At 35.3% G+C, this 13127-nt stretch overlaps 1 protein-coding gene across 2 annotated transcripts; it reads right to left on the reverse strand.

Moving 5' to 3' along the window:
• Nucleotides 1-1656: 1656 nt before the first annotated feature.
• On the reverse strand, nt 1657-12766 carry LOC122058446 (serine/threonine-protein kinase tricornered-like). 2 transcript variants are annotated; one of them, XM_042621127.1, is made up of 13 exons: nt 12190-12766; nt 11533-11707; nt 9885-9968; nt 9393-9634; nt 8621-8843; nt 8382-8461; nt 8208-8292; nt 7974-8105; nt 7418-7531; nt 6750-6797; nt 5517-5595; nt 3115-3171; nt 1657-2016 (listed from the first exon to the last, which is right to left on the reverse strand). In XM_042621127.1, the coding sequence occupies exons 1-13, from the start codon at nt 12417-12419 to the stop codon at nt 1967-1969; spliced, it is 1599 nt and encodes a 532-aa protein (XP_042477061.1). In that variant the 5' UTR covers nt 12420-12766; the 3' UTR covers nt 1657-1966. The 2 variants fall into 2 exon arrangements, with proteins under 2 accessions (XP_042477061.1, XP_042477060.1); XM_042621126.1 differs by having other exon boundaries at nt 8615-8843; nt 12190-12765.
• Between the last annotated feature and the right edge of the window lie 361 nt (nt 12767-13127).

Genomic DNA, 13127 nt, shown 5'->3' on the forward strand with positions numbered 1-13127 from the left:
ATCTAAAAAATAAATTTTTATTGACACCATTTTACTCTCCCTTATTTTGATACCACTGATACGATATGATCAGGTATCACTATTGGCCATAGCTGATACTAATATGGCTGATTTGATTTCTGCTACCTACAACCTCTCTCTCTCTCTCTCACACACACACTCTATCTCTCTCTCTCTATCTAAAGTAGACAACAATTGCATTTTTCTTTTTGCCTTTTCCTCACACAGTTGCTTCATCTCATCCACTTTCAAATTCATGTAAAAATTGATAATTCTACTTCCTGTTGGAGTCTTGGGTTATGCAACTGCTGTAAAGTGGAAAAAAGGCACCCAACATGATAGGTTACATAGCTAAGCTCTTTTTAGCCTAAAGATATATATCCAAAGGTTATTAAAGTTAATGTAGAACATATTAAGGGAAGGGAAAGACAAGGAAACAAGTGAACTACACATTCATGGGAGGGGAAGAAGTTAACTACTATTGGATCATTTTTTTGTTTATAAATAATTAGATCACTCAAAAGTCAAGATTTTATTAAAAGATCTATTAAGATTTTATAGCGAACAACGATCTTATATGAGCAGTAGAAGATAATGTTCAATTGGATGGAATCAGATATGGGATCATCAATTGAAATCAACAAAATGAAGGTAAATATTTTTCCAAATCTATACTTTTTTGGAATTTTTTATTCAATAAAACATGAGAATCTTCCTGTAAAAGATAACTCAAGTGATTTTCAGCTTTTTTTTATTCACAAAAACGCAAACAATGGCAAAAAATGAAGATTAAATATAAATAATAGGCAATTGAAAAGAGAGTTGTCAATTACCACCATTGTCTTCACCAAAAAACAGAAATTTACTACCATGCTAGATAATGAACAATTTCCTAGATCTACTAGATAAAAAAAAACATATATATATATATATATATACAAAACAAAGAGGTTTACAAGAAAAATAAGTGTAAAACAAAGTCAATCAAATCATATTTGTTTTGTAATTCTTTTCTTATCTAAGTAGATCTAGGCAATTTTTCTTAATAAAAAACTAGATAAATTTATGATGCAACCCTCTCAAAATGGGCAAGGGCTATTGAGTAAACCTGATGGAAGTCTAATTATAGCCACCAAACACAGATTCTCTAGGATTGGCTTTTTTATGCCTTTATCTACAAAATACTGGTTTCCAAGTCAAGATTCAATCTGATATCCATAGTATGCAAGAGTTTTTGTCTTACTAACACTAGGATAGCATAGTGGTAGCAGCTTCGACTTGAAGAGCTGGTACCCAGAGGAGGAGGCCTTGAATCCTGTTTATGCATAATATGTGTGGATGGGTGTGTAGGAGTAGGTGACCATTGACCCTACTAACGCCTAATAGGTCGGCCATTGGTCAGCGACGTTTAGAAGGATAGAGTATGGAAAAAAAAAAAGAGTAGAGAGTTTTTATGTCTTGGTTAGTAGCTCAAGTAAGCTGTTACCCATGATTAACCATCCCGTTGGAGCAATTTTTAATTTCTGATGCTTTATAGGTTGAAATAACTAGTAGCCATGCTCATAAAGTTGAAAGTAGGTATTTCATTAATAGAGTCCAAACAAGATTCACACTTCACCTTCCAGTTTTTGGAAGATTTCTTCAGTCGTTCGGATATGCTAGTGAAAACTCAACATTCTTCCTATTCATACCCTTCGAAAAAAACATTTCACCGGAATACAATGAAAGTCATCTTCTTCCTGTGAAATCATTTACAGATCAAAAAAGAAATTTCCTTTTCTTTTTGAGAGGTTGGGGGTGGGGATAGGGGTAAAAGGAGATCAAGATTAGATCGGCTATTCACATTTTTTTTTTTTTTTGTCTAATTGAGAGGAAAATACAGTATTTTCACCTCGTACAAAAACTTCGCTGATCAGACATGGAAAGATGACATGTCTACTCCTAATAGGAAAGAAACTAGAACAGATCAACAGGTGTCACCATTTGGATTCACACTTTCTTGCAAGTCAATTCGCCCTACATGAGCACAAAAGATAATCAGTTGACTAGTTAAGTATCAAAAGGGCAGAGGAAAGGAAGCTTGGCTAATTGTAGTAACCGCAGAAAGTAATTTGAACTTGTAAAGATATGTCAATTATTCAAAGAGCAATATATATTGGAAGATTAAACGTAAAAGCTTGTGGTTTTGGGCTCATTCCATTTTTCCAGATAAGAGAAGACTGGAGAACTAACATGCATAACACAAAAAATATAATAAAGGCTGCTAAACTGGTTATGTTGTGACTACATGTCAAGTAACATAATCCCAATCCATAAACCGAAAACCAAAAAGCATAGTTGTCAAGGCGTTGCCATGGTTGCCTTATTGGTGTCGCCTTGCATCCAGGCCCCCTCTAATGCCAGGAATATTGAGTACAGTAAATGCTTGAACTTAATCAAAATGCTCCCAGGTGTATTAGCATCTAGCCATTATGCAATTTTGGAACGAAAAAAATGAATCTCGACACTTTTCACGGCTAGATATCATGATCATAAACTAATTTTGTCCAGAATCTCAAAGTAACAGTGAACTAAATCAATATTATCACTTTGGTACATACAAAATAAACAAATAAAATTCCGAGTATTAATGTATTATATATAATTTTATAGAAATTGATAAAAAATAATCAACCATGGATCAATTTATGTTATATTTATATAATTTTCTACCACATATTTTTAAGACTAAAAGTTGTAAGAGAGATCTAAATGCACCAACTTGGACTGAAACACCAAGTTTGTGGAAGCAAACCCTTGTGCAAGACAGATGAGCCTATATTCTCTTCTTTAGCAAAGGTTAATGCATTCTCTTTAAAAAATGGACTTAATCATTTGAAAGACTTCTACCGACTGCATAGATAGTTACAGTGTTGCACTTTTTTTTTTTTTGGAGGGGGGGGGTGGGAAGGGTTTGATTTGAACAGTTCATGTAGTTCACCACTTCACCTTAACTGATTTGAAAATCAATGTTAAAGCATATTCTCATCCTCAAAGATTGGCGCTATTTCATATTCAAACATTATATAAAAATGAAAGAGGAAACTCTTTGCAGTTGAATCAGATCAAACATACCAAATAGGGAAACAACTGAGGGTGTCTTTGCGGAACCATTTGGTTTCATATTTGTACCTGCAAGTCCCACAAGTATAAATGAGAATATTATGTTACCATTGACAAGGTGCATGGACATGGACTAAATTGTCCCTTTCCATTTTAATTAGATAATATTATCATTTTGTTGTTTCCCCGGAAGCATGACAACAACCGAATTAGACAGACAGTTACACATAAATTAAGGCTAAAAGTCAGAGTAGCATGTTACCAGGGAAAGGAAAAAAGGAGGGGAGGGGGGGGGGGGAGCAAAAAACAACCTGTAGATAAAAAATGAGAGCAAGAAAAATTCAAGTCCCAGTCAGCTTCCACACGTTCAATTTAGGAAAAAGGGCATACCCAGTGCACGAGGCTCCCGCCACTATGGGTCTGGAGCAACCTTAAAGTTGCCAAGGTCCACCTCTACACGTTCAATTTAGCATTCATAAAAATTATTTGCTCACAGGGTGCTTCCTCATGGAATGAGTGTAAGAAGCCTTGGCAAATCATTTAGAGTTTTCTTCTTCTTTTTTTTTTTGGGGGGCGGTTGGGGGTGGGGGTGTCTTTTTATAATATTAGATATTTTATCAGATAATGAGATGAAAAAAAGGAGTGATGTGCTATTTCACAGAGGTTTATAGTTGCACTTTTTGCTAGCCTTCAAGTGCTATGCCCTTAGAAGAGTATGTCCAGTAGTAGTCACTAAAGAATATTCCGCAGAGACGTCTAAATCACCATAATCTAGAACCGCCTTGCACCATGTGGCCTCAGCATAAGAGGTGAGGGTAATTGTGCTAAATATTTGTCCATTCACAAGGAGAGAGAACCATAGCACCCTTGTACGTAAAAATGCAAAAATGATACCTGTCTTCTAAAATACGTTTTCAGGAACTTTAACTAGCACACTCGAGCATAAACATTTCTAAAGTATGAATTGCCACCAGGAATACCTACATTGTGTTCTGCAAGGGTAATTGTGCTAAGAGATGGTGTAAATTAGCAATGCTGATCAAACAGTGATTCACTGTGTTGAGATGCAATTCTCATCAAACAGTGATTCATTGTATTGAGATTCTAGAAACGAAAGATACATAGAATATTGTCTATTGGAATAAAAAATGTTTTAAGTTCAGACTTTAGGAGTTCTCAAGGACATTTCCCAGGAACAGAATTTACCTTTTCACTTCAACATTCCCTTGATTTTCAACACTTTGAAAGATTAATGACTGGATACATCAATACCATCAATAAGAATGGCCCTAACCATATGGGAACTATCCTGTTTGTTCAGTCCATCCCATACAAAGCCATATCCTCTGCTAAAGTGCACACTCTAATCAATTTCAAATACATCATTGGGATCCTTTCCTGCCCTCCTATTTTAAAGCCCAGACCTCCAACATTGTGCTTCTTTCTGAAGGTGCAGCCAATGGCCTTCATTGAACATGTCGAATGGAAACTACAATTAGGTTCGCCCGTCAATTTTTTAATATCCTTTTTATGATCTTCCTACTCATTCATCTCAACGACCTTGCCACTGCTGGAGTAAATAATTCAAAATTTGGTTTAGCGTCTAGGTTAGTGTGGACTTTAGGATTCTATGAAATACATGCACCTGAAAAATGTGTGCAAGGAAAAAGTTCAAGTTGGATGTATTTAGAATCTAGTGATTAGAAGTGTACCTAAGAAAATGAAAAGATTCATCGGATGAAGAGTCTATGGTAGTGAGTATTAGTCGAAAGCAAGTTACCTATCTCTATATAAGGAGTAAAAGTGGAAACATCAAAGAACACTACAAAAGAGGAAAGAAGTGGAGAAGATTCAAGGGGCATCAAAGGTGGTGGTTGTGGTGGTGGTGGTGGTGGTGTTGGTGTTGGGGTCAAGTGGTGTAAGTTTTTGATACTCAGTGGTATTCTGAAAACTCATCAAGATGTATGAACCAGGAGCTCTGTATGGCTCGTACAAGTACCATGTATCAACAAGAGAATCTTTGTCCATTTCCAATACCCAATTCTTATCTTGTTTACTCCCTATTATAAAAGTACAATTTCTAATTTTTAATATTCTGTTGTGCATGTATGTTTTGTAATATCAACAGCCTTGCTACCCTTTCTTTTTGTTAAATTTTATGTGGTAAATTGTTGGTTTCCAACCTTCCCTCCAAAATAGCTGCTTTTTTTTTCTCTCTCATAAATTTCCATAGGCCTACATGAAGACAATGGTCATAGAGTTCAAATTGAAAAAGGAATTACGACCAGCCTAGAAGGAAAATAAACAAAAATAAGAAGGCATTGCAACAGGAATTTAGAATGTGAAGTAGGCCCACCAATCATTAAGACATATCAACACATTTTAACAGAATCAAAACCTGAAAATCAACCAACCTGAAGTTCCAATTGATTTTAGCACATCTGATTTCTTGTAAGTATACCCTATGAAATTGGAATCTTTTGACGTCAACATCTGCAATATTTAGTATAAGAGAAAATTTGAAGATATTTGATTAGTCCGACAAAGTTGAGGATGGATAGATCCATTCATTATTTCATTCTATCAAAGATAAGAGGGAAGGTAAATAAGGTTTACAGAAGATGAAGGTAGCTCTCTAACTCATAAAAGTTGTCTAACAGCTTGCAATACAATTTGCAGTGACAAGAATGAGATAATTTTTCCATCCGAGGACCAGTTTTCTCATTTAAGTGTGAAAACATCTAAATATCTGTTTTCAAGGATTCAAAGCTAGATAATATATGTTAAACTGATGACTTTTTCCTTCCCCCTTCCTCCTCCCCACTTCTATATTGTACCCATCCAAATATATATATGTTAAATTGTTAACTAGAATCTATGTCCTTAGAGGACAACACATTATTTTATCCAGGTTTTTGAAAAGCATGCCAATTGTGAATCATAATATCACAAATCCAATAGACATTCACACATTCATCTGAAGAAGAAAAATAAGATGACACTCACAGAATCAAGTCATAGTGACTTCTACTACGAAATCATAAAATTTCCGTGTGGTTGAAGATCAAATCTCCTAGCTAGCAATACAATCTACTTGATATAAGTGCCAAACGAGGGAGTATTAAGTACCCCAGATTTCAAGGGTTTCCTTGAGCTTGTCTAATTCCAATAAGTCATATAGAAATGAAATGGAATATAGGGCAGGAGAAGTATTAACCAAGAATTTGATGAATTTATCACCCAAAAAAGAAAAAAGAAAAGAAGAAGAATTTTCCTTGTGCCAAGATTTGAACTTCCATATAGGCTCCCTTAGTTTATAGTCATTTCATCACGGGAAATCCAAATGAAAATATTAAACAACTGCGCTCCATAATTTGAAAAGGAGTTGGATACTATACGGCAGAGTTTAAGACCATTCAAAGGACGATGTCATCAAGCATGTATATCTAATAGAAGACAACAAGGTTATCTTTACCAATTCAACCTAGCCTCTAATAGAAGAAATATATAGTGTAGGCTTGTATCCACCTCCACATGTAGCTTGTCATGGAAAATAGACAAATTAATTTGGTTGTGATAGGATAAACATTGGCAATAGAACAAGACAATAGACAAACCAGAAAGGAACAAGGAACAAAAGCCAGTACCTTGCGCCAGGGTCCTACTCTTGGCAATGCTGACTGTGGACCTCCCACCTAATAATGAGCAAACAATTAGCACAAAGGTTATGCTACAAGAGTGAGAGAGAAGTAGAGAGACGTTGTATGAGAATATAAAGTCAAAGACATAAAAAATAGACGATGCATTCTGTCCCGGTTAGTGTTGGGAGTATAATTGCTTCCATTCTATTATCCATTAAATTACACCAAGGAATAGAAAATCATGTGTGCTCTTAAATTTCCTCAATGCCAATAGTCACTTCCTCAGTTCCTCTGATATTTTTTCACCTTTTGAGATACAAAACTCCACTTAAATTAAACTACAAAGGTTAAATACAATAGGTGAACAAAATAGACAGCCTTAACACTTCAACATTGGTTCTATAGTGTATTAGATGGATAATGATAACTCTAAAAAGATTAAGCAGATAGTTGAGTTTCATTATCCCAGGTCTCTCCTCACAAGTACATCAGGAAAAATCCTTTTGTTTAATGCCTCAACAAAATTTTAACGTAATTCAGTTTTGATGCAAAACATTCTTTTTCAATGCTATTTGTTCCATTAAATACACTAGGAATTTAAGCTATGATACTACTTGTAACTTACAAAAACCAAAAGGAGCAGTTACTAGATAAGTAGATAGTTAGGAGCTCACCTCATCAAACTTCTCAAAATTTTGAGTATCTAATTCTCCATTCACAGTAGGCTTGTAGGCAGCTTCCATCTCATATAGCATGTCCCACTGAATGCATCTAAACCATGGATGTGCCTGAATAATCATAAATAGATTCGATTCAATATTTTTCTGGCCCAGCTCACAAGACATACTATAGAAAATATTAAGGGGGAAAAACCCACTGATACCTGGTGCATTTGGAATTCTAGGAGTAAACGAATAGGGGGGAAAAAGCAATACGCATAAGAGCATGCAAGCTCAAGCATATCATTGAGAACTCAATCCTTACAATCTATAACAAACAACTTTTAAATGCATCGTTGAACAAGGATCCACACAAGGCATTACTGATATGCAACTCAGCTCAATTAAGACTCATCCCACTTAAATAGGGTTGGCTACACAAATTACACAAACCTGTTTTTCCATTTAACATTAGCAATCATCTAAAAGAAAATAAGAGTGAAGATGCAATCACTGGGTCTGCAATCTGAATTAGCGAAGACTATATTTACATTTTAAACAGACAACATACCTTTATTTCTTCTACTCCTCTGGTCCCCAGCCTTGTGTCAACATCACAGAGTAAACGACATATCAAACCCCTAGCCTCATCTGATATTTTTGGTTCCTCAGGGAATTTCAAGCATTTTCTCCAGTTTATTATCTGATATGCAACCGAAACATCAAATCAATTTTCAGGATGAAGGGACAAAAGGGAAGGGAATGACTCTGGTAAAATACCAAATAAGCATCCAATACATCATACCTTTCTGCAAGTGATCCTTGGATCATCAGAACAAAAGGGAGGATAACCTATAAGCATCTCATACATGATCGCCCCTAAAGACCACCTAAAAGGCAAACTAACTAATAAGACCGAGGTCAGGAGAAAATTAGATTACAACTATTGTATCAAAATAACTTCAGAAGTAAGTCTCACCAGTCACATTCCATTCCATAACCTTTCTTCAGCAATACCTCAGGTGCCATGTAATCAAGAGTTCCGACAGTAGAATAAGCCTGCAGATTAACGAAGTATTAACCTAACACAACAGTGTGCTGTTCAAAACCTTTAACATATATAACCGCTACAAATTTGAAGAAATACATTGAACATACTTGCATCTAAGAAAGAAGGAAAGGGAATGATAAAACATAGGATAAAGATGATACAAATACTCGTCGATTGCGTTTCCATTGCTGTAATTGTTCTTTTGGCATTAGCCAGGGAGCTCCATCAGCATGTCCTTCAGATTCCATTTTTGTGTGTTCCTGAATACTGAAGCCTTCATTTTCCAATAAAATTGTTGAATATTTACAATCCAGGGGCTTACACAAGCCAAAATCTGAGAGCTTCAAATGCCCATTTCTGTCCAAGATCAAGTTATCTGGCTTTATGTCCCTACAAGCAGGATAAATTTATAAGAGAAATTCTGCATAACATGTGGAAATTTTAAAAGTTAAAAAATTATGTATTAACTTCAGATATAGGAATTCATAAACTACAAAAGATGGTTCTTCTAAAATTTCCTAAACGGAATACACCAAAAGGGACCAAAAGAAATCAAAGAGTTTGATCTAAGGTGCTGCAGCAGGCATACAAAGAAGGGACCTGAAAGAGAGGGGGGGGGGGACCCATCATGGACATGCAGAGACAATGTTATCATGGTACCAATTGACAATTCTACTCACTTCACAGCAAGAGAAAATATTTTATAGGATCACATGAATTTTTTGAAACTTTTTAATGTGAAATATTTTTTCTGTTATCCAACATTTTTATCTTTGCATCAAAGTAACTCAGGTGTTTAGAACTATGGAAGCTACAGATAATTCTACATATAAAAGCTGTTTAAATACCTTCAAAGCTCTCTAGCAAGAATCTACTGAACTATGGTACAGCACATAAACCTTATATATCACCACATTATGTACTTCATAAACATTATACCTGTGAATGTAGTTATGTTGGTGAATAGAATGAATGGCTAAAATGCTTTCTGCTATGTAAAATCGTGAAACATCTTCAGAAAGAACATCAGCTCTCATTAGAAGCGTCATGATGTCACCGCCAGGTAAATACTCCATGATAAGGTACAAAAATTCAGAATCCTGGAAAGAATAGAATAGTTTTACAATGCAACGGCTGTCAACCTCAGCAAGTAAGTTTCTCTCAGATCTAACATGCTCAACCTGAAAGAAAGAAAGGGATAAAAAATTATAAAGACAAGATGCACAAACAACAAGATAAGTTGAGCATGTACCATGCTAAGAAGTTCATAAGAAATGAAAAAGGATATCACTGACATGCCCATTCATAAAATGAATTTATTATGCAGGCGTATATAAAGATTATGTTGATATACTATCACAATAATATAATGTGCAAGTGGCATCATGACTCTGAAAGTCTTAAAAGTTTTAAGTTTAGAGAATTATTCACCTGTCCACGACTAAGCATTTCTGATTTTTTCAACTTCTTCATGGCAAAGATTTCTCCTGTGTTTTTAGCACGGCAAAGCCTCACCTGCATTTTTATAAGAAATTCAAAGCCAACAGAAATATTAGGCGAAAGCAACCGGAAAAAGAATAAGAATCATTATCCATTAATTTATATAATCAACTTTTTTATAGTTAGTATGATAACAGGAAATAGAATCTAATAATCTACATAATCAACTTTAACAGTCAGTATGACAGCAGGAAATATAAGTTAACAAAGTTGTTGAGATTTTCTGTAACAGTCATATAGTTAAGCATGTGGTAGCCAATCAGAACCTTATCATTCATATTCTTTTCTATGTTCAGTGGTTTAAAATTTAAAATGTAGCAAAAGAAATATTATGCAGGCAGAAGAGTAATTGAAGTATTTGAATATGGGGAGAATGAACGACAAAACCAGACTTATCAACCTAAAGGTGAATATTCCCAAGTTTAAGAAGAAATAATTATTGGTCAAATTCTTCAGGGACTCATAGATACTATATCTTCTAACATAAATAACAATGTTTCTACACAAGAAAAATAACAAACAAGGTGCTACAAGTACCTCCCAATACATTTTATCGATTGCTCCGATATATCATTAGGCTTTTGGACATAACGAAAGGGTAGATTGACCAACTAATTTTGATTCCAGTTATGGCTTTCGAAACCATGATCTTGTATACATTCTCCTCACATCATATCATTGTTGACCTTATAGGACCTTATCAATTCTATGCACTAAACAACAAGAAAGTTTTGTTTGGACAAAGGCAGGAGACAGAACCTGGATCAACTTAACTTGATTTTATTTTCATAATTTTCAATTTCCTTGTTGGCCATTTTCCAATGGATTCCTAGTTAAAAACATGGTTTCTTATTGAAGAAAGTATACTCCTCACTAAAGTTCGAATCATAACAAGCATGCCTAAAAATATAAATTAAAAGGGGGGAAAAAGGAAGAAGAAGACCATCTACTAGGTTTGACATTGCACATGTTAGATCAAGAGAAAAAAACTCTCAAGCAATGTGATCTTGGCACTAGATCAAGTCTAACAATTGGAACATACATGTAGGAAAGAAAACAAGCTGACAGACTTAATATTCCATAATCTTTAACTTAGATCACCAACATTTTTTGGTTTTGTAGATTTTCCTCCAATTATGGGAAGACCACTTGCAACAGTTTTCATGAACTAGATCTTTATGCCCCTTGTCTGAAGATCCATCCACTCTCTTGGAACATCTACTCAAAATTATATAATTGGCATATTCCCTAGAGACCTTGAGCAATTTAAAATTACTTTTGACTCTTGGAAAGATATAAATGTCTTAAGCACATCTAATGCCTATTTATTGATGTTTTCATACACTTGAGATCACATTGAAATCACACTTTTCCTAGTTTCTCCGCTATACATTTAATATACCCAACGAAGTGATTCATCTTAAGTTATTATTGTCTAGCATTGGCTTTCAAAGACTAAGTGCTGGGGTTAGTTTTCCATTGACTCTGGAAAGTTGTCATAAGAAAATGCCTATGCATACTAACAATATCAGAGGACATCACATCGAACACTTCTCCTCCTATAATGATTCACAAATACCTCACCAAATGCACCTTTTCCAATTACTGTTAATTGCTCAAAGTCATCGATTCCCATCTTATGTCTTTGCAATCGCATATACTCAGTTTCTCTACGTTCCAAATTCCTCAGCATCTCTTGTTGTTCTTCATTTGAGATTTGAGCTTCTTGTGCTTTCCTTTGAAGTGCCCAACGTCTGAAACAAATTAGTTTGAAACTATATTACCATTTATCCAAAAAAAAAAAAAAAAAATCATTCAAGCTCTTTAAGAAACATTAGGGAACGCTGCACGATGACATGGTCCGAATTGAATTTTTTTATTTTTTAAAAGCATCTCCAAGCCAAAGTAACTGAATATGCAATTTAAACATGAACTACAAAGGAAGGTCTAATTGAATCTATTTGTACCATTTCTTATTTACTTTTCTTCTTCTTCTCTTGAGAAAAAATATTTATCCTGCCAAATATCACAACATTCTGAGCTAGGAAGTGAAGGAGGTCATTAAAGTAGGCAATTTCAGAATCGGAACTCAATCATTTAAGGATTGAATGAATGCAGTTGAATTCAATTTATTACTTTTCATATAGCTCTTTGCATAACATGTCATCAACATTAACTTACGAAAGAGGTATCTCATTCAAGAACAATGGATCAACTCTAAATACTTGAACTATACCTCTCTTTACGATCTTGCAAGCCTTGGAGATAGTTCTTATAATGATTCTCGATAAACTGCTTAGCAGCAGCCGCTTTCTGACGAGTTACCGGCGAAGAAACAGAGACATCAACACCTAAAGAAGCCGCCTCTGTTCCAGTCTGTCCAACACCGACACCTCGATCTTCCTTCAACCTCCAAGTCCTCAATTTCATTCCACCATCACCACCACCACCACCACCACCCTCCATTTCCAACCCCAAACCGATTAAAATCAGATCAAAGGAAGAACAAACCTCTGTAACACTTAATAAGATCGATATTGGACTGGAAAAGAGTTGGAATCTGACAGTTGTGAAGCTTTCCAGGCTATCAAAAACCCGATAATAAAATTTATCATTTTCGATGACAGATCGAATGGGACAGAGTGACCGACATTGAAGATGGAGGGAAGAAGCAAAGAATAAGGATAGAAGATTGAGACGGCTTTCAAGTCTTTGAAGACTATGAACTGTCACGACTACTGTGGAGTCTCACAGGAAGAAGAACCGCCGTTTCTTACGAGGACCACTGTGTTTTTGCCTTTTTCTAGAGAGACGGAAAAAAGGTAGGGATTAAAAATAAGAGAAACAGAGACAAATGTAAGCTTTCCATAGTTTTTTTTTTATTATTCTAATCCGATAATTTCCTGTGTATGTCGGTTATTTTGAGAATTATAAAGAGGTTATTTACAACCGTTGGATGCGTATCTAAAGAATAAGAAGTTGTCTGAGACTAGGGGTGTCAACCGGTAGGGCCGGTCCGGTTTCGGTCGGGCTTAATCGGGTTTGAAGACTTTCAAAGGCTACACTGTGTCCGCCCATTTAACTAATCGGGCTTAGTTATTGAGGGCATGGTACACTTTATATTCGGTCGGTCGGCCTCGGGCTATAATCGGGTTACCTTAATCGGGCTTTAGT

Source organism: Macadamia integrifolia, chromosome 12 (genome assembly GCF_013358625.1).
Source record: "Macadamia integrifolia cultivar HAES 741 chromosome 12, SCU_Mint_v3, whole genome shotgun sequence".
In the NCBI taxonomy this organism is placed as follows: Eukaryota; Viridiplantae; Streptophyta; class Magnoliopsida; order Proteales; family Proteaceae; genus Macadamia; species Macadamia integrifolia.